Below are 27,104 nucleotides of genomic sequence, written 5' to 3' on the forward strand. Positions count from 1 at the left end.
AGCAGGGTTCGATCGGGTGGCCAACGCGGTTGCATATTCCCTAGCTTTAATAGATTGGTAATTTACATTATGAATTTGAAGGAGAGCTGTATAATCATTAACACTTCGAAAACTAGCGAACTCTGTAACGCAAGTATATACTAATCTAGTATTAATTCGGTTTCGAAGGCTATTGAGAAGAGTAGAGCTATCTTGAATTCCGGTAGTAGTATTAGCTAATTGTCGAAATTTTTGATAGAATTCCCAAAATGGCTGATTTGCGTCTTGTCTCAATATTTCATATTAATCTAATACCACTCGTTGCTCGGCCGGATTAGTAGTAACTTGTACAACGACTTCAATTAATCCTTGTGCGTCATATTCGGAAGATGGATCAAGGAGCAGGGGCTGCAAGTGATCACGAGCTATGCCTTCGGTATTAGCGACAATGTAAATCCTGCGTTGCCTTTCGCTAGTAAAAGCATATGCATATTATTCCAGGTTACATTCAATCAGATATTTCCATAGTTTGGGCTTCAAGGCTTTGCCATCCAAAAGCTTTTCCGTAAGGTGAGGGATCTTCTCTATTCTATAGGGAGTGGAGAAAGTTATGCCTTGCTTATCAAATATGAGTTATCGAGGAGAGATCGAATCAGGAACAAGATGAGTATCCTTTTTGTACAAAAAATGTATAGTAGCTTCCGTAGAATCCACAGATTCAATTATATCAAGAACTAACTGATATAAAGTTTCCCGGAAAGCAGGGGATCGATTCTGAGGGTTATTCTTAGAAGAATGAGAGATATGAATATTGTTGATTTCCAATCTCAATTCAATAATAGTAGCATTTTGCTGAGTGATAAGATTGAAAAGATTATTAGCTCAGACAAAAGGCTCTTCTTTATCTAGTTCTTTGCCTTTTTGTGGCATGATCATTCTAGAAGTAGGGAAATCCGAATCTTCTTCGTTATCGTTGAGGGCAGCAAATTGATTTGAGATTGAAATGAAAAGGCTAGTTTCTATTTGAGGAGGAGGAGTACGCAATAATCCTTTGCTTTGAAAGATTATGATCATACTGGATTCTTCGAAATCGTAAGGAAAAGCTTGGATACACTTCTTTACAACTCTTTTCGATCTTCTTGAAGAATTGATATAAGGATTAGAGGATTGTTGTTGATTAACCATCCTTCAGAAACATTTCCTTGTCTTCTAATATAGGTTCTTCTAATCCACGCAATATCGATACTTAGGTGGCCTAGGAAAAGGTGAGATATTATTTGGTATGCCGTCACCGGCAGAGGCTTGTATAGGTGAGTTTTAGATAATGTAAAGGACTATCATAAAAGGATTCAATTCTACCTTAGAATCTAAAACTAAAGAAGGAAGAAAAGAATAAGAAGAGAACTGTAAGGGCTCCGGACTATATACACCAATGAGTCACGTGCTAGGCTAAGGTCCTAGAAGCTAAGTGACTGAGAAAGGAACCTGAAAGGGACTGAATCGTCACAGATAATTAAAACTATCCTTCAATAATCAAATAGAAACCTTCAAGCCAATATCTATAGAAATACTCCAAGGAAACCTAATCTCGCTAATCCTTTTCTTAATATATATTCAAAACCTTTTTCAATACAATTCAATTAAGTTTTTATCCTATATTAACGATATTACACTTATATTCAATTCTATCTTTTGGAAAAAGAATATCAATTTATTAGAAAGAGCTACAAAACAATTATATAAACTTAGCTTAAAGAATACAATTCAATTTGATCTAGCCAAAACAAAATTAATATACTTCTCCTTATCAGAACTAACAACTCAATATCCTATTATATTATTCAATTAAGAAGTTATAGAATTATAAGCTCTAGTTTAGATAGCTTGATATATAATTCGATCCGAATCTTAAATTTGATCAATATATCAATATTAGAACAGCACAAGCAAAAGGAGTCTTTCAATGTATGGCATAACTTGCAAATATAGAAAGAGGCTTTAGTTCTAAAGCTATGAGACAGCTCTATATCGCTTGTATAATCAGTATAGCAGATTATAGTTCAATAATCTAATAAAAATAATAAGTTAATTCAAAAATACTTTTTAATTATTTCAGAATCTAGCTCTTCAAAAGATATTAAGAGTTTTTAAAATAATCTCAATCTAACCAATAAAAGCAAAAGCAGATCTCAAACCCATTCTTATCCAACTAGACTCAAATATTAGGAAATATATCTTTTGTTTAGTCAAAATCTTACCTAATTATTTAATTAATAAGAAAAAGGAAGCTTTACTCTAATATTACAATAATCATTAAGCAATATAAACTCTAAAAAGGAAATAATATAAGTTAATTCAATTAAATAGAATAAAAAAATCAATACAATAAGATCTAAATCACTTATTACTTGAAGAAATCTCTTATTTCCACTTCCTACCTTGGAAAAGAGATATTCCTTATAAAGTCAATATCAGTAAAGTCTTGAAGGAGGATATAGCTATATTATATAATATTATTTTTAAGTATAAAGATAAAAATACAATTTATATATATACAAATACCTTCTTGACTGAGAAAGATATAGATATAGGAGTAAGTTTTATTGCAATTTTATTAGATAACCGGATTCTATGTTTCGAGTGTATCAATATTGGTTTTTAATTAATTAGTATATAATGGAGAATTATATAAAGTAATAAAGACAATAGAATATGCTAGTATATTAGTATATGAAGACCAAAAATACAAAATATATTCTAACAATTAAGCTAGACTCTATTGTCTAAAGACTCCCTCAGATTATCCAGGATAGATATATTAGATATAAGCTATAAAAGCTACTGAAGCAATTAAAGCTGCAGATGCTGAAGTCTCACTAAATTGGGTTCCAGGCTATACAACTATATAGGGAAATAAGCTAGCAAATAAACTAGTTAAGGAAGCTATAATAATATAGCCTTTTACAAATAATACTAGCTTTGGTTTACTTGATATAATTATCAAGAAATATAATATAAATCAATGAAGAGAATTCCTCGATTAATACAATTATCGACCAGAACAATCCAATAATACTTATTCCAAATTATACTCATAGAAATTAGGAAACAAGATCAAATTTCTAAAAGGCACAATTTGTAATATCGTTAGTACATTCTTCCAACTCAAATTAAACTATAGGTATCTCAAATCATATCTATACCGTTTCAAACTTTCGAATAATAAGTGTATTTACAACGCTATTGAAACAATTCCACACCTTCTCTTTAGATACCCAATATATTCAAAAGAAAAAAAGAGATCTTTGAGGACCTTCCCATTATCAATCTAAACCATCAATTTCTATTACATACAACAATAGGGATTAAACTAGTAATCAAATTCATCAATACAATTAAAATCACAACTCGAACCTAGCATTTAGCTAGAGCCAATATCCAAAACAAAACAATAAAAAAGGAGGAAACGATTAGTAAGGGAGAAAGAGTAATTCGTAAATTAAAGGAAAAAAAGATAAAAGAAAAAAGAGAGGAGAGAGAAGAATGAAAAGGGAGATTATTCCTTTCAAAAAAACCTACTATATGAACTACATATAATAGTGGGTATAAGACCCCAACCTTTGTTTTCATTTCCCCTAGTACACTATTCCAATTATTGTACTTTAAAATTTACCTGCTAGACCACTATAGTCTAGCCGTTCTAGATAGTCATAGACTGAAGGTGGACGTTAATTAAATCAATCAATCAATTTACTTTAATATATATAGTTTGTTCTGTACGTTTTATATTCAATCAGAATCCCCAAAAACGTTTTCGAGATATTCGAGGAATACGGTATAGTCAATGAACTGAGAAATTCCATGGGAGATCTTAGATAATATAAGCTTATATACCTTTCCAATAAGTTTTTAACAATATAAATCAAACAAACAGAAGTTATTAGGAATTTATTATTATTTGCATTCAATTTTCTGTATATTTATTAAACAAATTTATACAGATCGGAGCAAATACTATCAAACTCTTTCAGATCGGGGATACACTCATTCAATCGAATGGTTGGAATAGATACAATAAGTTCAAGGATAAAGTTAGCAAGAGTTTCAAGGGATATGGTTTCCAAACGAGTAGATATAGTAGGTGTGGATTCGGTAAGGCGATTGAATAAACAAGCATTTTGAATAGTAACCTGCTTGTATAGAGTAGCTTGAATATATTTGCGGACTAGGAATTCGGAAATTTCGTATTCAAACAATTTATTAATCTTTTCCAACTCAGCATAATACACAAATACCGATTGGAGGTATTAATACTAAACCTGGGGGTCCTCCAATACAGAAACACCAAATTCTAAGGAGTCCCCAAACCAGCCAGGCAGGTGCGGAGCAGTTATTGCAAAAGCAATATTTTAATGAATAGGAGCTATGTAGTATTACGGGGCAGGCGGACAGAATAGAGTTCTAATAACTTTGTTCTAATCTGATAAGGTTATACTGATTTGGATAATAGGTTCAGATTGAGGATTAAGATGTAGCTTAAAAAGCTATAATACAGAATCTTTTAAATTAAAGATATACAGAATTTTGCTAAGCAAACTAGCCCGATCGGGCCCTAGCTTATTTGTGTTCTGGTGCGAGCGCCCAATTCGGTCCCCTTCGAGGGGACTAATATGTCACGTGATCTCACACCGTGACAATCTGTTTGTATAAATAGAGTTCAAAAGGCCTATTACCTCAAATAATTCTGCACTAAATATAATTCCAAAATAAGAATAGAGTAGATCAAGAAAGGATTATTAGTTGATTATAGGTTTTAAAAAAGTTTATTTTAATCTTATAATAGAAATCAGAGTTTTCTAGTATTACCTCGAAAGATTTTGAACTCTTTTTAAAAGAAACTAGATTCTTATTCGATCAAATTCGCTATCTATTTAATTTAAACATAATAATAAACTAGCCTGATAGATTAATTCCCTATTACAACTTTGCCGAAAGTTGGCAAAACTAACCGGATCGTATTTTAGCTTGCTTGGAACAAGCAAGCCCTAAGAGAGGGGTACTGTCACGATGACAACTATGTTGCCTTCGTGCCTCAGGCATAGACTATTAGTATGCTCTACTTCCTATAAGTAGGGCCTTACCCTTCTATAGCTCTTCTACCCTTATGGTACAATATAAGTCTTTACCCGTACCTTGACAGTATGATAATTATATACAAATTTAGAAATTTTATAAAATCTTTAATAACTTTTTAACAATAATTATTAAAAGAAAATTATATATCTTTTTGAAAGTTTTCAATTCAAATTTATATAAAAATTCAAAAAAAAATTCAAAAAAATTAATAGATATAGAGATATAGTATATAATGAGTTTAAAATAATGTAAATAATCTCTATTATTTTAAAGATATTCCTTTAAATATTTATTTATAAGAAATTTTCTTTTTTTTCTAAATTTTTTAGATAAAATATATTATAAATTTATAATAAAATTTTATAATTTATTTTTAGTAATTTTTATTAAAAAGTTATTAAAGATTTTATAATACTTTTAAATTTGTATATAATTCCTATATAAATTAAAAAATCGATATTTTAAAGTTCTAGATCTCAATATAAAAAAATCCTAAAAATATAAAAATTTCAGAATAAGTTCAAAACAATCTGAGTTATATATATATATAAATTTCAATGAATTCTATTTATAAATAAGAAAGTTAGAAATTTCATTTTTGATATAAAAAGTAATCGAAAAGTGGCTCAAAACAGGGGTGGCCCGAAAGTAGAGTAACCGACTTACTAGTGAGACGGGCTTCATTAGTCTCTATACCATCAAGATACTTCTTGAGCGTGGCCATTTGGTTCATACTACTGTCCGCAGCCTGAAGAACAGTCAAAAGCTAAAGCCGCTTTTAGATTTGCAAAACAAGTATCCGGGACAACTAGTTTTGTTCGAAGCCGATCTTCTGACAAATGGCTCTTTTAAGGACGCCATGACAGGCTGCGATATAGTATACCACATAGCTTTGCCGTTCCTCGTCCCACAGCTAATCAAGGACGGGATGAAAGACTGCATCGAACCTGCTCTGCAAGGCACCAAGAACGTCCTTCAGTCCGTCAATGAGACCCAAACTGTCAAGCGTGTCGTTCTCACATCATCCAGTAAGGATTTTCTCCCTGCTCGAAACCGTGTTTTAGCTGACATTTGACTCCTCGAAGTTGCAGCAATCTACGGTGATAGTGCAGATGTGCTAGAGATGAAAGACTCGACCCTTGCTGAAACATACTGGAATGTCACAAGCACCGCCGCCGAGAATCCATACAGTTACTCGAAAATGATTGCCGAGCGTGAGGCCTGGAAGATGCAGAAAGCGCAAAACCGCTGGGACATGGTCGTTATAAACCCTGGACTCGTCCTTGGACCGTCTCTATCACCCGAGTCAGCGTCTGGATCCTTATTCATGATCGAGAATATATACCGTGGTGAGAACAAGATGGGTGCACCTGAGCTTCAATATCCCATTGCGGATGTACGAGATGTTGCAGAGGCACACGTGAAGGCAGGGGAGACTCCCAATGCGAACGGAAGATATATAATTGCTGGTGATCACAGCTTGAGCATCTTAGACAAGGCAAACCTAGTTAGGCCGATACACAAACAACCTAGCTTACTTCCCAAGAAGAATCTTCCCAAGGTTATGCTGTATGCTGTCGGTCCCTTCATGGGACTCTCATGGAAATGGGTATGCGCGAACATTGGCATTGGGTACAAGGTCAATAACCAGAAAAGCGTCCGAGAATTGGGCCTCGTATATCGCCCGGTAGAAAGCGTCGTTCGAGACCACTACCAATCTTGGCTTTCCACCCTATCAGCATAATTCTGTTCTCAGTCTGCCACAGGATCGTATCACCCCTTGACAAGACAGATATCTCAATCTAGAGTCAGGTCACTTTTTATCAGCGAGTTTCCCGAATCGTCATAGTAGTTTTCTTTGCCCATTGCTACTTCACAACCATAATTAGAAAATAATAAAATTATGTTTTCGATCTGCCTACCATTTATCTCTGCCGCTACTGGCTACTGATGTCGCCGCTTCAATCTGCCAAATTGCAACTTTCTCAGTCTTTAAGGGATTTAGAAAACTTGTAGAGAGGAGTTATAAAGATAGAGTATGGGCAAATGTTTCCATAGATTTAGTAAATAACCTCGACAGCCTCGGAGCTACACATAGTTAATTTTAAGAATCCTTTCCATAACATCTTCTACACTCTACTTCTGGAGCCCTAAATTCCTACCTTGGGCTATAAGTCCTGTCGAAAGAAGTTACAAGCTTTGCCCACACATAAAAAGCAGTAAAAGGGTCCCCTCTCGACACACCTTCATCACATATCTTGGCTGACTTCGTGGGAAAAGAGAAATATCTAAAAGCACCTCACGATGAGCCTCGAATTTCTTAGCTATTGAAGAACAAGGTATTTTTTTTTTTTGGCTTGAATAAGAGAAATGCCAGCCCAAAAAAAGTTCCATTGTTATAATTCGGGCCCGTTAAAATCATTTGCCAGTATTTCTAGCCTCCGCAGACATCTTTGTTAATACTAGTACTCGGGCGGCCAGAAAGTATGCAGCATCGAGTGAAGCGTGGCCACGTTCCAAGGTTGTCCTTAAAATTTTGAGCTGAGGCTGAGGAGAGATAATGACTCGAGGTCCCGACTCCACTGCGCAGAATGTGAGTCACGTGTGTGGCTGAGCGAACTAATCGTCAAGGTACATTGTGCGAATCTTACGATCCGTTAATAAACGATGTTTCCTCGAAATTCACTAGGAGTGAGTAATTCTTGATCGATTGTGTTTTAAGTGACCGCATAAAAGGAAAAAAATAACAACAAGGGAGTGATTTTGACTCACATCATGACTTGGTATCACGGGGAGAACGGGTAGACCTCGGCATAACAAAATTCAATTAAAAAAAAGCATATACATTGTACAGGGCAAAGGTTGAGATGCAGCCCAAGAAGCTATAATACAAGATCTTCCGTTTTGGAGATGTAAGGTTAGCGCACAGCGATTTTCTTGCATGTCAAACCAAGTGGCCCAATAAGGTTAAATGATCAGTCACGTTATAAACCGCCTGAAAGATTTGTAATTCTGCTAATCATTTATAAGCCGACCTTGATCTATGAACCTTACGTTCACTTGGATCTCGCGAGAAAGATTGTTTGAATTTTTCTACGCAATTCATTCCCAGCACACCATAATTCCTGGCCAGTATTGTGTTGACTACAGACCTAATCACTTATTGATATTCACCCTCGAAATCTGATTCAATTGTTCCTCCGTCTCTTAGTTGGCCTCTCGACAACAACAGCCGCGTAAAGTAGATTTAGAAAGTCAGACTTTCCTCTAGACAAAGATATGATAACCTTTTCAGCTGCAGGTGGTAGCCTAGAGATTTCTGAAATTGCATGCCAATCTTGTCGACAACGTAAATTGAAATGCAATCGCGCAAAGCCAAAATGTGATACTTGCACTAGGCTTCAACACAGATGCGAGTACCCAGAACGCAAAAAACCTATAGCGCGGAAGAGTCAATCTACGAGGGAGAAAGATCCAAGACCGGGTACGTTAATTGTTCACATCAAGAGGCAATTCATTGACAAGCTGCAGTAAGTGTTGTGGCTGGTGCCATTTCAGATGAGCACGAAAATACGCCGACAGTACCTGCTACGGTGACGGGCTCGGGTGATCTTGGCCTAGACTCGTCTTTCGAATTCAACCTAGACGTAACAGTGCTCTCATCACAAGAAGCTTCGACACCGCTCGGGAGCTCTGCCGGGCAAGAATTGATCGAGCTAGGCTTGCAGGAAGCTTTGCCCCCACAAGAGCTCATTGATGAACTGTTTGGTCCTAATTGTCTTGTAGACCTGCGTGTAGCTAACAGCTTTACAGACATCATATCTTCTTCACCAAATTCTACCCTTCTATGCCTATGATTCATGAATATCGGTATTATAGATCATTAACTCGAGCACCGCTTGCGCGGCCACCAATCTGTTTGAGGTACGCGATATGGGCGAGTGCCGCATTATTGTCAGAGAAGTATAAGAGCTTCGAAGATCTCCTTTATAAACGTGCACGAAGATACCTAGACGCATCAGAGATGAAGGTTAGTTACCAATAGTGGAGCATGCTGATGTAGTATTGATTAATTTCTAGGGCGAGGGCTTTGTGAATGTATATTATGCCCAAACTTGGTGCTTGATTGCAATGCTCGAGGCAAAGAACGCGCGTTTTTCTCAATCATGGATGAGTGTCGGAAGAGCTGTGCGTTTAGTGCAAATGCTGGGTCTTTATGCTCTCGACGTGGAACGCGGAGACGCTAAACAAGTGTTGCCTCCAGCGCAAGATTGGACAGAGCTTGAAGAACGCCGAAGGACTTTCTGGACGGCGTTTTATGGGGATCGATGGGCTAGTGTCCTGACAGGTTAGCCTACTACTATTAATGAGAATGAGGTATGAATTATGATTTTATCGCATTAACCAACTAACTTTCTCTTCAGATATCAACAAATCTTCCTGTGTCAGAATTATCGTTTGAGTTCGGGCTAGCAGAAGAGACTAAGCCATTCACCCAGGCGTTTAGTCCCAGTGGACTTGGACAAATCTCGCCATTTTCAGCACTTTTGTTGACTAGCAAGTTATATGAGCACAATCGTGAGCATCTAAACATCAATAGCCCAAATGAGTGCGTCGAGGACATCGACAACGGCGAATTTTGGAAGCGCCATCGACGACTCGACAACGCTTTGTTGAACACATTTCTCTATCTACCAGATAGTTTACGACTTCCGCACGGGTCAGGTGATATGAACACGGTTTTTATTCACATGAGTATTCACGCTTCTTCAATAAAGTTACATCAGGGGGCTGTTGCTGCTGCAATGAAGCATGGTATCAGTTCAGACATTGTTCGACACAGCCAAGTTCGCGCTCTTACAGCTGCAGAGGAAATCACTAATATTATGCGTCAAATAGATAACGTGGATGTAGATCTGGTAAGATCAACCTGATTTTTATGCCATTAGATAGCGCTAATTGGATGATAGCTGAACTCCTGGACAGGATTTTGTCTCTACGTCGCAGCTAGTGTCTTGATCAAGGATCAGCAGTCTGATCAAATTTTCGGTCAAGGTCTCAGAAATTTGAACTATTTACTGTCAGCAATGCAAAAAATCGGCCACCGACACAAGATTACAGATTTCTTTTACAGACAAAGTCGACGAGATATAATTGCCGCAGGACTGGGTACATTTGGAGAAGGCCTCATTTACGCATAATTTCCTAGGTTCAACTCGAACGACCCGATATCCTCGGTGGATAATTCGCCATCAGATTCCCGTCAGCTTTCGATCCCTCAACAGACTTTGACAAACCAGATCATGTCAGACCAAAGATTTTAAGCCCTTGAGTTTATGTTGGATTTGTTCATAAAGAACCCACTGTATTTTTCGACTCGTACACTTTCAACCATAACTTCCAAAATTAGCATACAGAAAACATCTACTGCTCAAAATACCCTCTCAATTAGGTCAACCGTAACAATCTCGGACTCCATACCTGGCTCAAGCAATAGTTCAAAATCACTTTGTTCACACGCAGCCCATGCCACTCTTACCTATGCACGATCATGAACGAGTCTTCGTGGGATCTGATCGTAAACACATCGAAAGGAGCCCCAGGCTTGGACTTGATGTAAAACACAGACAATACAATTGAATACTCAGAAAGTCATATTATTAACCCTAACTACTGTTCAGGGGATTTTGCTCGTAGTCGGCATTAATAATAATTTTATAGAAAGTCTTTATTTTCTCATCACCTCTATACATTTAAATTTAGATTAATTTTCAAATTTCAAAATCACACAATATAAAGTAAATTACTCTCATACTCTAAAAATCACACTTGGCTTACTCTCATGCCCTATAGATTCTATAACAGAATCTATTTACTAAAAGAAAATGAACTTTATTTTTAAAGAAAAAGAAATAATATATTTATAGAATCTAATCTGAAATAACTAGAATCTATTCTCATGTTATAGAACCTATCTTCTTCCTATAGAATCAACTCTAAAATAACTGGAATCTACAGTCTTCCGATAGAATGTACATCCTTCCTATAGAATCTACCCTCCGTTCAGTATAGATTCTGATATAGAATCTATTATATAATCTAAAATCTATGAGAGTAAATTATCTTCCAAGTTTAGGTCATTATAATAATTTTCCGTATGATTTTTGACACTCGTATTTATGCATTAGACTGGGAGAAGTGTAATTTACTTAATGGATATTCTGGAACATGCAAGTAATTGAGTTCATTCTTACAATAAGATAATGAGCATCAAAAAGGAAACTATGAAGAACCATTCGTAAGAAGCCTGGGCATGGTGATTATCACCTTCAAGGCGCCACATTTGGAAGATAACTCAAACGCCTTGTAGGCGTCGTGGATTTCATCAAATGCGAAATCTGGACAATAATTAGTGGGACCCGGATTAATAGAGTATAACACGCACTGTGTGAGACCAGAAAATGAGGATCAATGCTACCCAACTCCACCATCTTGAGCAAATCGGGTGTACTAACAGCATCAATGAGTCGAGTTCTTAAACCTATCAAGAGAGTCAGTAGTAATAAAGGTAGGAGAGGTAGATAAGAATACAGATATTGCGATTCCACAGCTTTTCCAGGTGAAGCTCGCACGATTCACCAAAGACACCCAGGCTGGCGATAGTCCCACCAGCGCCTATCAGAGCTTGCGCAATCTCGAAAGATTCGACGGTACCCACGGCTTCGATAACCACATCGAACCCTCGGTCCTTGGTCACCGCTAGAGCAGAAGCAATCACATCATCCTGTCCGTCAAGAACACTGAGTGTATGGTCCGCGCCCATGGACTTGGCCATCTCAAGCCTCGGATTACCCCTTCCCACCATTACCGTCATCGATGGACCGAACAGATTTCTCGTCATTTGGAGGGTCATCAATCCAATCGGGCCAGTTCCTATGATCGCGACAGTCGACCCAGGTTGAATATCACCATTCAGGACACCACATTCATAAGAAGTTGGTACAGTATCTGATAGAGTAACAGCGACTTTCAAGTCGATGCTCTCTGGCAGCTCATGTAGCGAGAACAAGGCATGAGGAATGCGGACATACTCAGCCTGTGTGCCATCAATTGTATTTCCAAGAATCCAACCGCCGGATTCACATTGAGACGGCATCTTCCTACGGCAGTAATGACAAGTCCCGCAAGATGTGATGCATGAAATGAGAACCTTCTGGCCAACGGTGAAGTTCCTAACAGCGACACCGAGGGATTCAATAATTCCGACTCCTTCATGACCGAGAATGCGGCCTGGGGTGCATGACGGGACGTGACCTTGGAGAATGTGGAGGTCTGTCCCGCATATTGTGGTATGTAAGACCTTCACGATAGCGTCGGTGGGTTCCAAAATGACTGGTTTTGGACGGTCTTCGACTGACACCTTCCTGTCGCCTGTGTAGATAGTAGCTTTCATATTTATGGCCCTTCAAAGCACAGGTTGACTATACACCGCCAGGACGATCTTTGAGGAATGGAAGTAGATACCGAGAAGTAGATACCGAGAAGTAGGTTAGAATATCGCTGGGCTCGTATTTATAGATATTTTGCCATGTAGAAGACATGAAGTGTACAAACCCAGCCCAGAAAGCCCCGCGGGGCCCGATTGAGTAGCAGCGACTATTCATCTGGCTGGAATCCAACGTTGTAACTGTCATACGAACAGATAAAATCGAACAGCAGGGGTAATAACTACCAGTAGTGGGAGTTCGAGCACTACGAGCGGATTCTACGAAAATCTAAGGCTCGTCAGCTCTCAAGCAGGAGTGATTATAAGTGGGGTTTCAGCTTACCATTTTATCGTATAGGACCTGAAGCGGAAAATTTGTCCCCGACGTAACATTCTTCTATTCAAGGCCAACACTCGACCAATCAGACGAAACTTTCCTCTGAGGCCAATTTCAAGTCATTGTAGGTTGGTTAAATGTTCCCTTCCCACAGTTTCTGGGTAGTATTTATCAACATGATCACAAATGCTTCGTAAAATTTGATTTTTTGGCTCTTGAGGAATCGAATTTGCCTTGGAGTCGGGATAAGGCGAAAGATAGTAAACTTGGGGGTGCGCGTGAGTTTGTAGTCTTAAAAAGTGGTCATAGTATAGCCAAGGAAATCATGTTCCGAATGAATTGTCAAAAAGACGAATGAAATGTCTTGGCAGTCAGATTAAGCATTGGTCTATCGACACCAGACCTCAGTATATAAAATGTTTGTACAACTAAACAACTATGATAACTCACAAAGCCCACTACGGCTCGATGAAACATGCATTTAACCTTAATTAAGGAACTTGGCATATGCAAGTGGTGAATTGTGGACTTCCATGAAGAGCCTGGCCCTCTCGCCACATATCATAATGGAGCTGAACAGTTGTAACCGGACGAGGGTAAAGATCAAACATCTCTGATATCTATATTCTAATGGTCGGGAAAACATTTCTAGACTCAATAATTCGGACCCTAGATATCGCTTTCTCGAGTGTCGGACACAACACCCGGCGTACCTCAGGCGCAGCATGAGAGGAGGGAGGTCCATTAACGCAGGTCTATAATTGAGCAACATCACCCTAATTTTAGAATTACATAACTTTCACTGTGTTTTCAATACTAGATTTAACACTTTTTACACAGCCAGGGGACAGGCACAGTAGAGGTATATGAAGTTATCATGTCGTTGTAATGTTCGTAGCGTGCTTTTTCGAGTCTATTATACGCACTACGAGTTGTATTCAACATAAGGATTCCCAGATAAAAGTTGGCTCCAGGAAAGGCCGGCTATTATATCACGGTTTCAAAATCGTATTATAATTGAATAAGTCAAGTACCCCACTTTCTAATTAATATCATAAGAGACGTTTGAGTGCTTGATTAAATACTATTAATAAATTTATCTCTCATTCAGACCTAGGTCATGCTGCATATACTTTATTAAAAAAGCTTTGTAATTTTTATTAGAAAAAAGTAAAAAAAACTTAAAGTTATTAACTTTTCTAATCAGAACATTATAAAATTATATTTTAATTTATTAGATTAATTTTGTTTCATTATTTTATTAAATAAAATATAGATAAATACTTTTCATTAAAATACTTTATAAGCTTTATTAAAAAATATAAAAAGAAATAAAAGTTATAAATTTTTTAATAAAAATGATATAAGATTAATTTTTAAAAGAATTAGTTTACTATAAAAAGATTATGTTAATATAAAAAGATTATGTTAATATAAAAAGTATGATTAGAATAAAAAGAATCTTATTGAGAAAAAAATTCTAATATAAGAAGAGTTCTATTTATAAAAAATAAGTCGGGCACTCTACTTTCGGGCCACCCCTGTTTTGGGCCACCCTTTCACACCAAAAATCACTTTTTAGGCCTATTAATATCTCTATTAATATATAATATAATTTAATAAAAATTTATATATAGATAATTTAAATTGTTTTAAGCTTATTCTGAAATTCTTAGATATTTAGAACTATTCTGGATTGAGAGCTAAAGGTTCAAAATATCGATTGTTTAATTTGTATAATAATTATATACAAATTTAAAACACTCATAAACTTTTCTCTTTCTACTCAATCAGAACCAATTGATTGATAACAAGACAATCTATCACAATTCACTTTATTATAATATATTCTAGAAATAGCCCAAGGGGCCTATCATGATACCGTTAATGTGTGGTTATGAGTGTCCTGTCGCGCCGCCGAGTGTGCCGGGTCGCGACCCGATTGTTCCTACAACAATAATAACGATCATAATAATAACTAATCTGGGGGGAGATGATGATATATAATCTATTTACAAAATAATAACCGATCAATTCTATAAAGAGAATGAAAAGTAATAAGTAATCTTAAAAATCGCGAGTGTAATTGATATATATATTAAAACCTTAAACAAAATAGAATTGAGCTATGCTAACAAACTAAGATCTATATATATCGATAATATAATCAAAACTACAGAACAAGCCGGATCTTCATAGAAGGCTTTTGCATCAATCACAAGAGCAATTACAGAGAGATCTACTAAATCCTATACTAATATATTCAAGGCTAGAAAAGCGCTTTAGGTATCGAAGGGTATTAAGGTGAGTGTGTTTAAGATAATAGAGATATTATAAGAGTATGAATAACAGAAGCGAAACAATTATATAATCCTTATAAAAATAGGAAATAGATAATAAATGATTGTTAATAACCCTTTCAAATTATGATTGAAAATAAAAGAAGCAATTCCTAGGCTAAGACTTGAACTAATCCCTTCACTTCATTATAATAAAATAGAGTAAACCCTGGAATATAAGATATTAAAGGATTACAAAAACCTTTTGTAAAACAATAATTGCATAAAGCTGATTACTATACTCAATATAAATAACATTCAAACTGTGAAAACCTAATACAACTATATTGTATCTTAGATCTTTTATAATATATTAAACATACTTATAATATTTCTTAATATAATTATTCGAAAAGAAATCAAAATACAAATAAAAGAGAATCTGATTCAATATAGAATCTCTAAGTATAGGATGAATTCTTTTACAGAAAAAACCAATTGGATTATTAGTTTTAGGAAGCCAATAAAACCATTCCGATTATTTAATGTTAGCGAATACTTGAAGCCTTTTGATAAATCGTAATACTCCTAATTACAATAGCACTCTAACGGGTGCTAGCTATATTGCAATCTGTATATATACTATTGCCCGATACACTATTCTAAATATAGCAAACTGATTGCTAAATACATCAACAAAAAGATCCATAAGGAATGTCAAAATAATATTCAATATACAAGATACCTTGAACCCTTCCGATTTGTATATAACAACTGCTTAGTGGTACTGTAATTAGTTAATAGAAAACTGATTAGGCTTATACACCGATAAATAAAGGAAATCAGAATCACTAGCTGAAAAGAAACCTAGAAAATATACAAGAGAAAAGTGTCTATTATAATACTAAATAAATAGTCTTAAATGATTATCCTCAGACCTCCTGCACCAAGAGTTTGTATTACTGTTTATAAAAACGAATAGCAATTGGTAAACTGATTATTCAAACAGATCCGATTAGGGAAAGGCCCCTTCAATAATTCGATTTACATCCCAAATTATAACCCTTTATGTTATGCTAATAAAGGGATAAACTATAATATAATAGTTATAACTGAAAAAGCCTTTTCATCTCCCGATCCTAAAATAAGTAAAGGGAGTGAGTCAAATGTTGATAAAGCTGTTATCACTTTTGTATAAGTTGTATAACTAGTGCGAACTCAATAGGGAGAAGGGGGCTTACAATCGTATAAACGAATATAAGGTGCGAATACTTTAATCATATTATTCTTCTATAGGTTGCTGGAAAAGCTGATATAGATATTATCTATATCCAAGAACTCTGACTATATAATAACTTAGCAATCCAAAATCATATTGTATATAATTGATATTAATCAATTGATATCTAGGGGGCAATTGATAGTTCTAAGCATAGACTATAAATGATTATCTATATACGAAAAGAAGGCAATTTGAAGATTAGATAAATAAGGCAAATTGGAAATAGAAATCTACTTTAAATCAATATTAACAGGTATTCAATTCTTAATACTTATTGTATCCTGTTTGATTTGCTAATAATAGAATATATACTTAAACTAGAAATCGCTTTAGGGATTGGTATGGTTATTGGAGGTAACTTTAATGCTAAATATAATCTATGGGAACCTGAAATAGCAATTGCTAATCAAGGTGATATACTTATACAATAAACTGTTGAATAGAGAATAGAGTATATCGGGACTCCTGGTGCCCCTATATATACAAAGGGATATATTCTAAACCTAACCTTTTTCAACCTAGCTATCACTATAACAATAATCGATAACAATCTACACAGTAGCTTCAATCACACTATTCAAGTCACTACTATCTCGAATAAAGGAATCTCTAAATACAAATAAATATACATTCGAATATACAATTCAGATTTACCCTGTTTAATAGGTATAATAGCTAATCGCTTAGTAAACCTTTAGAATTCAAATCTTTGGTTTATCTATGATATTAATAGACTGATTGCTAGACTTATAAGTATACTAAACATCTTTGTAGTAATTATAGGGCAGAAAGGCTGTAAACTTTATTGATTATTTCCATAATAGATTGATAAGTGTAAGAAGGCATACCGAATATATATACAAGTCAGGAGAACTAGAATTGCTGATAAAATGACAACTATTCAATAGGATTTACAAAAAATTGTATAAGTATCGAAATGAGCTTATTGGACTAAACGCTTGGATAATGTATAGAATAATTAGGAATTATACAAAATCATGAATTAGTACAAGCTAACCCCAGAAGTAAGCCTTAAGGCCTCTTCTCTAGTGATCAATAACCAGAAGATCATTAATATTAGAAAAAAAGCTAAAGTACTCTTTATAATGATATTCAATCACTTCAAAGTATTGGATAATCTATAGTACGATCTTCTATAGGAATAGGGTTGCTAGATAATCTTATTATGGAAAAGAATAATTATTATAAAGGAAATGAAAAAATATATAATAGAAGTCAGGAGTATATTACCTAGAATTGATTGGATAACTATTTGCTTTCTTAAGATATATTGATTTAGTATAAAGAGTATAATATATAAGATTTTTGTAGTTTGTTTTAGACTTAGCTATTATTCTAATAAGTAAAAACTCATTGAAATAATTATACTACCCAAGATTGATAAGAAGGATAGAATGTCCTTGAGATTATAAAGACCGATTATATTAATATTATGTATTGGAAAAGGATTAGAAAGGTATATCACTAATCAAATTATATGAATGGCTATGAGATATAATGTTATCAGCCTTTAGTATTATAGAGTATTATTAAAAAGAGCTGGTATTGATCTTACAGCTATCTTCACTCATAATATCGAGCTTGCTTTAGCAGTTAGCAAAGTGATTATACTAGTAATAATGGATATACAAAATACCTATAATATTTTTTATTTATTTATTTATATTAATTAACGTCTGTTTTGGACCTCCCTAAGGGTATTTAGACATGCTAAGATAAGAAACTATTTGAACAGTGTGATCGTTGCAACCGAATTTAGTAATTTAACTTCAATGCCAGGGGTTATTCGCTTTTCTGCGGGTACAATCCGCTTCTGTTTCTAGAAGGGAATATTTGATCCAGATTATTGTTGAGGTAGAGCTTAGTTTCCGAATGAATAGACTTGTTATAGACTTCGATCCTTATGATAAAAAAAAGAAATGAAAATGGATTACTATTTATTTAACCGAGCAACAGGGCTCTTGTGTTATATATTGGGTTTGCAGTTTTTAGAGGTGTAGTATATTCGAGTGATCAATTGAGTGATAAGTTTATAAGGAGTGGGTAACAAGCTTTATTGAAAAGATTATCGCTTTCTAAGGATTCTTTAGTAATTAAAACAAATCTGAGTATAGAACTCTGAGTCGGTGATCAGCTGAGTAAGCTTGTTAGGTATATGTAAGAGTTTCTTGATATATATAATCATCTGCTTATTAGATTGTATTTCTATAAGAACAAGGGGTTAGTCTGAACACTTTAGGTTGTTTATAGTGTATTTAAAGAAATGATATAGTTCCTTAGCATTGCTGTATGAGCAGTTTAACTTATTATTTTGATAACCAAATCGCTAATGATAAGTGGTGTAATCGTTGTGATCTATTTTTATAACTATTAGTCGATATAAAACTACTCTTAATAGAATTAGTTTCTTTAGCTTCTTTATACTATATCTAGGAGACCACTCCTTATAATCAGCAGAGAGAAAGGAATTCATCTTTTCCCACCAGATAGATTCTGTATATAAACGTTTTTGACAAACGATTATTTGAACCCCATTAATTATTGATAGTATATAAAACAAGACTCTCTGAAACAAAACCACAAACCCTTAGACAGAACAGCCACAGGATCGCCATAAGCAATACTAAACAAGGGAATACTAAAAGCAACAAGCCCCTGATTAACTAACATTACACTACTATGAGCGGCTGGAACACTAGCGGCCCGTAGGCCCGCTCCTTAGTACATCTAGAATACCCCTTGGGAGGTCAGATAATAGATGTTAATCACTATAAATAAATAAATAAATAAATAAATATGATTGGTATGATTGACAGACTTATACTAAGCCTATATGGATATTTGCTAAGGTGTTTATTTTTATACACTATAATCCTTGCTCTTGGAGTAATCAGGGTTTCTACGATTATTACTCTAGAAGGCAAAAGTAATTTAGAAGTATGATTTGCTTTGTTTGTATTTACTCTATACAGTATTTCATAGTCTTTTCTGCTAATAGCTCTGATTACAGCCAATTCCTTTATAATTAGAACAATCTATTATTTAGTATAGATTCTAAAAGCAACTAGGTAATTGAAATAACCAGTGTGGAAGGGCCCATAACAATTAGTATATTAAGCTACTTTAATGTATTATTAATATACAAATATACCTTTATACTCAATATTTAGTTTACCGCATATCGAGCATTTTGAGGCTTTATTACAGATAAAGGGGTTATAGTACTCTAGGCAACTAGTATTGTAAAATTGAATTTCCTAGGGTTTGTTTAGAAGAATTGAGTAGAAACTATTATTAAACAATCGGAATCGCGATATTATAATATTAAAGTTAATGATCTAAATGGCTCTTTTAGTAATCGGGTTGACCTTGTTATATATTAATCTGTAGTTGATTAACTGTTTGCTAATTTGAGCTATAATCTTCTTCTTGATAAGCTTAGTAGATATAGGAGTAAAAGCATTTTTGATATAATAGAAATTGTATGATACTTATAGGACTATATATATAAATCATTTTTCTAATCTATATATACTTATTACATAAAGGGTTTTAAATATCCACTCAACATTTTCTGTTTTCATAATCTTTTTTCAATTAGTATTAAAGCTGTACCTTAATATCCAGCCTATATTGTTCCTTTAAAAAAAAGGAATCTCTATTAGTATGATCCCAGTAACTATCTCTTTTATTCTAAGTCTTAACAGAAAGGGGCTAGTCTCTAAAAGCAGAGCTTCCCCACCAGCTATTATAAGAATCGTTTTCTCGATTCAATCATTCTTCTTTTTAAGTTTACATACTCCCAAGCATTTAGTATTCGTACTTCCATTAGAAGCAAAGTGTATTATATTAGTAGAGTCTATGATAGGGCTTGCTGCCTCAAGCCTTATCTGAGTTTTCAGTACATCAATATAGGTTTTCTATATATTGCTTTCTGACTATAATTACTTTGTTACAAGCTTTCTTCCTTAATTAAGAATAGTCTCTGTTACTTCTAATAGAATAGAAATAATCATATTCTTAAACTTCACAGTGAGTTTACATTATTAGCCTTGGAATCCTTATACAAGTTTATCTATTAGTACTACAAATACCTTAATCATTTTCTATCTCTTCCCTTTTATCTTATTAATCCTTTCAAATTATTTCTTGATTATATTAAGAATAAAGCCTATAAGCAATCTTATAATTAATAAGGGCTATATATCAACCCCTAAGATATTAATAATTGCTTAGAGAGGGAGCACCTCTTAGATTAAGAAATCGCTCGGTACACTAAAGGCGTATATCGCTATCAGTATAATGAGAGCCTTCTGTGAGTATAAGGTTTGATAGGATTAAGCCTGCCGGGGCAGGGGAAATAAATAAGGAGTATATTGTGTGTCGTTGAAAGATATTATTTATACTATCTATAATGACTATTAATACTCTATATATTAGTTCTTCTACTAGTCGACTTGTAAGAAACTTTTATATATATCTAATAAGCTTATTTAGCTAATTATCGATTTAGAGTTTTATATACAGATTTGTTCTAATTATTAAAGGATCCTTAGGAAGAAATCATCTTTTCAATAAAACCCATTATCCTCCCTCTTCTTTTATAAACCTATTATTTAACTAATTATTCAAATTCATTTTATTTCTAAAAATCATAAACTCAAGATATAATATAAAAGTCTTATTACTCGACTAAACAAATAGCAATCCATTCTTACTTCTTCTCCTCCATTATAAAAATTAAAGCCTATAACGAGTCTACCCATCTAGAAACCAAGCTTCATTTTAATAATAACTCGAATCAAATATATTCTTCTAGAAACAAAAGCGGATCGTATTTGCAGAGAAGCGAATAGCCCCTAATATTAAAATTAAATTGCTAAATTCAATCACAACGATCACGCTGCTCAAATAGTTCCTTATCTTAGTATATCTAAATACCCCTAGAGAGATTCAAAACAGATGTTAATTAATATAAATAAATAAATAAATAAAATATATAGAGAGATATAATTTATATATAAAAAAGACTAGTCCTTCAGCTTAGAAAATCATAGTAGTCTAATAACATAAGATTGTCACGGGGTGACACTAAGCCCTTCCTGTCCTGTCCTGCTATATATGTAAGAGTAAGATAGAACTTCCAGTTCTACCTCCTAGTCTTTTGGGCGTTTAGCTCAGCGGTAAAGCTTCTGAATACTCCCAGAAGTGATCCCGTGACAAAGATTACTTATCTATATTTATATAAAACTCTTTATTATTTATATTAGAGATATACTAAATAAGTATCTCTTCTAATTTAATCATCTTATAACTTTTTAATAACTTTTTCATTATATTACGTTGATCTTTAATCTCGATAAGTAATATAGATCAAATTATACTAGAATAAATTCAAGTTATTGAAATTACCAGCTTCTCTAAATGATTATATAATCGTAAAAGTTAGAACAATTTATATTTATCTCAAATAATCTTCTACTAATAGTTGCTGAATAAATGTTTAATAAAGTGAACGATTAGAAGAATATTGAAAATACTATTCGTTTTACTTTTATATTCGATGTACTAATTATTATAGTAATTTAGTTTTCTTATTATAGAGTTTTATAGTAATAGAAAACTTCAAATTCATAAACCGCTTAGTAACGCGCGTAGCTTTCGTAAGTTTCAGATTCTAACTACTTCCTGAAAAACTTTACTTCTAACATTATCGCCCATTTCAGAATTGGCTTAGCACAGTGAGTGCGGGGATAAGCCAAACAGGAACCAGAGGTACATACACGCCTTTCAAGAAGCTACCCAATCCAAACGCGAAAGAATAAGCTCCATACCATCCAAGAATTGCCTTATCATAGCCAGTATTCAAACCATACTTGGCCCATTTGAGCTGGAGGATTCCTATTTAAGCCTCAGTTATATGCCGATGTTCTATAATCAAATCCTTGTGTAAAATTTGGGCAGCTCTCTGAAGCAAATCTTGAATTGAAGTGGGGTGGGAAAAGATTAACATACCGATGAGAGCCCAAGAAGCGCCAACCTGCAGGAAATTGCTTTTTGCGGAGAAGGCCGTCAGAAGCTCTGAAGAGCCGAGTCCGCGATCAATTTTGGGGAAAAGATCACTGAAGCCTAGAGATGTGTGCTTGTAGGCTGTGAACGTACTGAGGCCTGCGCAAACATACAGAAGATGTCTGGAATTATCATCTGACAGCATTGTGTGTTGTTTGATTTCACTTATTTTGAAACGACCTTGAGGAAGAATGTTGTTGGAAGAGGATGGCAGAAAAGAAGCGGAGTTTAGGTTTTGAATATGAAGGTGAGTCGAAACCTTTAAGTGGACGCGAAAGTAGATTTTGAGAGCAGGATTGCCCGCATTTGTTGAAAGTGCCTAGGTACTTTAATGTTCACTACACACACAACAAATTTCGAAGGAAACTTTTTCTTCGAAATACGACCCGTTCGCGATCGATTTAGATCATAGTTATTAAACCAAATTGATTGCAATTGCCCCCCAGTGATTCTGACCAGTAGTTGTTGTGCTACTGTCGTCGGCGCTCCGAACACGAAACATACACGAAAATTCGCGTAAAATTTTCTCACTCCGAACTACCAGAATAAGAACTAGATCCTCAATATGAGCTCTCTTAACAATCCATCAACATTTAGGGATACGGCCATGATGGAGGCTCCTTCTGAAGCCTCCATTATACCAAACACTTATCCTACTGTTGTCCTAGGTACCCCAATATCTTCAAGCCCTCCCCCGCCTTCTGAAAACCCTCAATTCGAAATCTCTAGCCCTATCCTATCAACCAACCAGCCAGCCAGTTCTGGAAGAAGATTTGAAGAATTCAATCTACTTAGTGACCCCTTTATTACTCAAGATACAACCAATACTACCTATATATTCAATCAGAATAAGAAACGGGGCCCTACAATACCCCTTAGCAATCAGAACAAACAACCTAGAATCCAAAACAACCCAAACACACCCAAGGAAGCTATTTTGAAAGCTAGAGACCTTATAGTGCTAGCTTCCTCTCTCTCCCAATCACGCGAAGAACAATCCAAGCTCTTAGATCTCCTAGAGATCTTTAGAGAATATACTGAAAAGGGGAAGCTTACTACAGCTTCGAATATCATCACCTCTCAAATCACCCATTTGGAAACCGCTACACGCAAAATCGAATCACAAGCGAAAGCATTAGCTAAACCTCTTCCGCCCACTACTGCTACTACCACTACATTGAAACCAACATACGCTGATATTTCAAAAAAAGGAGAATGGAATTTAGTCCCCAAAGGGAAAAACATTACATCTACTAATATAGAAAAGAAATCTAACCTCATCCAAAAACGAATTATCTTAATCAAGCCAGATTTTCCAAACCCTACCTCCTTTTCCCCTCTAATTATCCGAAACAAAATAAATGAAGCCTTTCAAAAGATCGGAATCAAAGGGCCAGTCATTGCAGCAGCAACTATATCCTTCAATAATAATATCATTATCACAACAAATGATCCCTTTACATCACAATTCTTATTGGAGAAGAAAGCGATTTGGAGTAATATTATCAAATTCGAAAGAATCCAAAAGGATCAAGAATGGCACAAAGTCATTATTCACAAAATCCCAATTAAAGAATTCTCAGGCACAAAAGGAATGGATCTTATACTCGACGAAATCAAAACCTTCAATCCAGACTTCAAGCCTATAGGAACCCCCTTTTGGCTTACACCCGCCCCCAGAAGAGCCCATCAACGAGAGGGTGCTATCGTTATTGCTTTTGCTACAAAATCAGAAGCAGAATTAGCTATTCGAAAGCGATTATATATTGCTGGAAGTAGTATAAGAGTAGAACAATTCTACGAATCAAAACCAACTACACAATGTCAGAAATGTCAAGGATTTGGGCATCAGGATGCCTATTGTAGAAGGAACCCTTCCTGTGGATTATGTGGAGGCAAGCACATTACATCAGTACACTTGTGTATGGTATGTAATATCAGAGGAAAGTTCTGTCAACACTTAGAAGTAAAATGCTCGAATTGCCAAGGGAATCATGCAGCAAATTCGAAAACATGCGAAACCTATCAGGCTATTCAACAAAAATCGAATACTACTCATTAATGAGTCACACTAATATTCGAATCCTTCAAATAAATCTCAATCGGAGTTCACAAGCTACAGAGAACGTTCTACAGCTTGCAATAGAACTTAACATCGACCTCATTATGATTCAAGAACCTTGGATTATTAAAAACGGAATCGATTACTCAAATTCAAGATCTATTATACACTCCAATTTCACACAAACATTACCAAGACTCAATCCTAATTACCGGCCACGTACACTACTATACACATCAAAAACTCTTCAAGCTACAATCAATCTAGCTTCCGATTCTCCAATAGATTCTGATATACAGATTTTCAATTGTCAAAATGGAAACAAAACCTTTCAAATCATCAATATATACAACGAAGCTGATCAAGCTAAAGAGAAAGGTTTCACAATCGAAAGGTGCTTGTATAATATATCTATCACACAAGAAACCATCCTTTTAGGCGACTTCAATGCCCATCACCCATGGTGGGATCCTTTTTCGAAGAAAAGCGGAAACGCTGATCAATTAGCTGAATGGTTTGAAGATCAGAATCTCATTCTTTTAAACGAGCCCGGAATCAGCACTTTCTATCGAACTAATCTCCTTAATCCAAGTGTTCTTGATCTAACGCTAGCATCAGAGGGAATCTCTCCTCAAATTCACAATTGGCAAACGCTTTCAGATACAGGATCCGATCATGCAGGAATACTATTCGAATTAAAAGGAAAAGAAGATCTAAGTACTTCTAATACTGGATCGATAGCTAGATACAATACTAAGCTAGCGAATTGGGAAAAGTTCGAATCAATACTCAAATCGGAATCCTTATATTCCCCTATTCTGTCGAATTTAGAATTAATCCTTCCAACCAAAGAGGATTCCTTAAACCTTTTGAAAAACAAAGACAATCACTATCTAACTCTAGATCAAGCAGCAAGCGAACTTACTAGGATCATTCAAAAAGCAATAGAAAGGTGTATACCTAAAATTGTTTCAATCAAAAGGGCCAAACCATGGTGGACACCTGAATTGAAAGATCTCCGAAAAGAGCTAAGAGAAGCAAAGCAAAGAATTGAATCAGATCTGGAGAATCATAGCTCTAAGGAAGGATATCGAATCGCTAGAAACAAGTACTTTCAAGCTATTAAAACAGCAAAGAAGGATCATTGGAATAAGTTTCTAGAAAAGGAGGACACAAAGACAATTTTCAAAGCAATGGCCTATACTAAAGACTTTCAAGATCAAAGGATACCGGATATTGCAACAGAAAGCTCTTTCGAAGGAAAATGCTCTGCTTTCAGATCAACTCTGTTCCCACCCCCTCCTATTACCCCAAAACCACAATGGGAAGGGTATAAACAATCCAAGCAATGGGAATGGCCTAATCTTACTCAAATCGAATTAAGCAATGCCTGTTCAGTCAAAATCCAAGGAAAAACCCCTGGCCCAGATGGAATCACTCAAGAGATCATTATAAAGGCTTACAAAGCAATCCCACAAACCTTTTTTACTCTCTTTAGTAAACTTATTAATCTAGGATATCACCCGAAATGTTGGAAACAAGCCACAGGAGCTATTCTGAAGAAAGCTTCCAAACCAGATTATTCCCTTCCAAAAGCATATAGAGTAATTGCACTCTTAAATTGCCTGGGTAAAATAAGCGAAAGGATTCTAGCTCAACGATTAGGATATTTAGCGGAAACAACCCATCTCCTTCACAAGAGTCAAATGGGAGGACGCCAAAAGAAATCAGCAATCGATGCTGCACTTTTACTGACTACAGAAATTGAAAGAAACAAGCAAGCCAGTAAAAAGACCTCAATATTATTTATGGATATAAAGGGAGCATTCGATCACGTTTCGAGAAATCGACTATTAGATATTTGTAAGAAGCTAAAACTGCCCACAAATCTGATAGCCTGGATAGCCTCATTTCTTCAACAAAGACAATTGAAACTATCTTTTAATAATCAAATCGAATCTTTCAAGCCAATTTCGACCGGAATACCACAAGGCAGCCCGATTTCTCCAATTCTCTTCCTTATATATATCAGGGAGCTCTTTTTACCCAATTCGATCAAGTTTCTTTCCTATATAGATGATATTGCTTTAATCACACATTCATCTACATGGAAAAAGAATATCAAAACCCTAGAGAGAGTTACAAAACAAATCTATGAACTCAGTTCTAGAAATGCAATCCAATTCGATTTGGCAAAAACAGAGCTAATGCACTTTTCATCATCCAAATTGACGAAAAAATATCCAATCACGCTACCCAATTCGGAAATAATTGTACCCCAATCTCTCATTAGATGGCTGGGAATATGGTTCGACCCGAACCTCAAATTCGATCAACATGTTAATATTCGAATCACACAAGCGAAAGGTGCCTTCCATCGAATGGCTCGATTAGCTAACACCGAAAAGGGCCTTAATCCTAAAGCCCTTAGACAATTATATATAGCATGTGTA

At 35.1% G+C, this 27,104-nt stretch overlaps 4 protein-coding genes across 4 annotated transcripts; 2 read left to right on the forward strand and 2 right to left on the reverse strand.

Moving 5' to 3' along the window:
- Window positions 1–5,974: 5,974 nt before the first annotated feature.
- On the forward strand, window positions 5,975–6,859 carry EAF02_012091 (uncharacterized protein; the record flags this gene model as incomplete). The annotated part of the gene is made up of 2 exons (XM_038908139.1): window positions 5,975–6,143; window positions 6,201–6,859. 2 exons carry the CDS (start codon window positions 5,975–5,977, stop codon window positions 6,857–6,859), a joined length of 828 nt encoding a protein of 275 aa, XP_038752040.1.
- Window positions 6,860–8,215: 1,356 nt separating this feature from the next.
- On the forward strand, window positions 8,216–10,893 carry EAF02_012092 (uncharacterized protein). The gene is made up of 6 exons (XM_038908140.1): window positions 8,216–8,599; window positions 8,647–8,878; window positions 8,929–9,145; window positions 9,196–9,463; window positions 9,565–10,034; window positions 10,086–10,893. The coding sequence occupies exons 1-6, from the start codon at window positions 8,395–8,397 to the stop codon at window positions 10,314–10,316; spliced, it is 1,623 nt and encodes a 540-aa protein (XP_038752041.1). The 5' UTR covers window positions 8,216–8,394; the 3' UTR covers window positions 10,317–10,893.
- A 214-nt stretch (window positions 10,894–11,107) lies between these two features.
- EAF02_012093 (uncharacterized protein) lies at window positions 11,108–13,161 on the reverse strand. Its single transcript, XM_038908141.1, has 4 exons — window positions 12,945–13,161; window positions 11,707–12,890; window positions 11,561–11,656; window positions 11,108–11,513 (listed from the first exon to the last, which is right to left on the reverse strand). Exons 2-4 carry the CDS (start codon window positions 12,566–12,568, stop codon window positions 11,398–11,400), a joined length of 1,074 nt encoding a protein of 357 aa, XP_038752042.1. The 5' UTR covers window positions 12,569–12,890; window positions 12,945–13,161; the 3' UTR covers window positions 11,108–11,397.
- An 8,893-nt stretch (window positions 13,162–22,054) lies between these two features.
- On the reverse strand, window positions 22,055–22,918 carry EAF02_012094 (uncharacterized protein). The gene is made up of 2 exons (XM_038908142.1): window positions 22,536–22,918; window positions 22,055–22,421 (listed from the first exon to the last, which is right to left on the reverse strand). The coding sequence occupies exons 1-2, from the start codon at window positions 22,732–22,734 to the stop codon at window positions 22,243–22,245; spliced, it is 378 nt and encodes a 125-aa protein (XP_038752043.1). The 5' UTR covers window positions 22,735–22,918; the 3' UTR covers window positions 22,055–22,242.
- Window positions 22,919–27,104: the final 4,186 nt, after the last annotated feature.

This window comes from Botrytis sinoallii (assembly GCF_014898435.1).
Source record: "Botrytis sinoallii strain Bc 23 chromosome Unknown BSIN_040, whole genome shotgun sequence".
In the NCBI taxonomy this organism is placed as follows: Eukaryota; Fungi; Ascomycota; class Leotiomycetes; order Helotiales; family Sclerotiniaceae; genus Botrytis; species Botrytis sinoallii.

Excerpts from the sequence above, each read along its gene's own strand:
- EAF02_012092 (XM_038908140.1), top strand. The coding sequence starts at position 8,395 with ATGATAACCTTTTCAGCTGCAGGTGGTAGCCTAGAGATTTCTGAAATT. Across the intron at positions 8,879-8,928 it reads CAAGAGCTCATTGATGAACT|ACATCATATCTTCTTCACCA; the intron begins GTTTGGTCCTAA and ends ACAGCTTTACAG. Across the intron at positions 10,035-10,085 it reads ATAACGTGGATGTAGATCTG|CTGAACTCCTGGACAGGATT; the intron begins GTAAGATCAACC and ends ATTGGATGATAG.
- EAF02_012093 (XM_038908141.1), bottom strand. The coding sequence starts at position 12,568 with ATGAAAGCTACTATCTACACAGGCGACAGGAAGGTGTCAGTCGAAGAC. Across the intron at positions 11,657-11,706 it reads GCTGTGGAATCGCAATATCT|GTTTAAGAACTCGACTCATT; the intron begins GTATTCTTATCT and ends CTCTCTTGATAG. Across the intron at positions 11,514-11,560 it reads TCATTTTCTGGTCTCACACA|ATTTCGCATTTGATGAAATC; the intron begins GTGCGTGTTATA and ends ATTATTGTCCAG.
- EAF02_012094 (XM_038908142.1), bottom strand. The coding sequence starts at position 22,734 with ATGCTGTCAGATGATAATTCCAGACATCTTCTGTATGTTTGCGCAGGC. Across the intron at positions 22,422-22,535 it reads CGCTTCTTGGGCTCTCATCG|GAATCCTCCAGCTCAAATGG; the intron begins GTATGTTAATCT and ends AGGCTTAAATAG.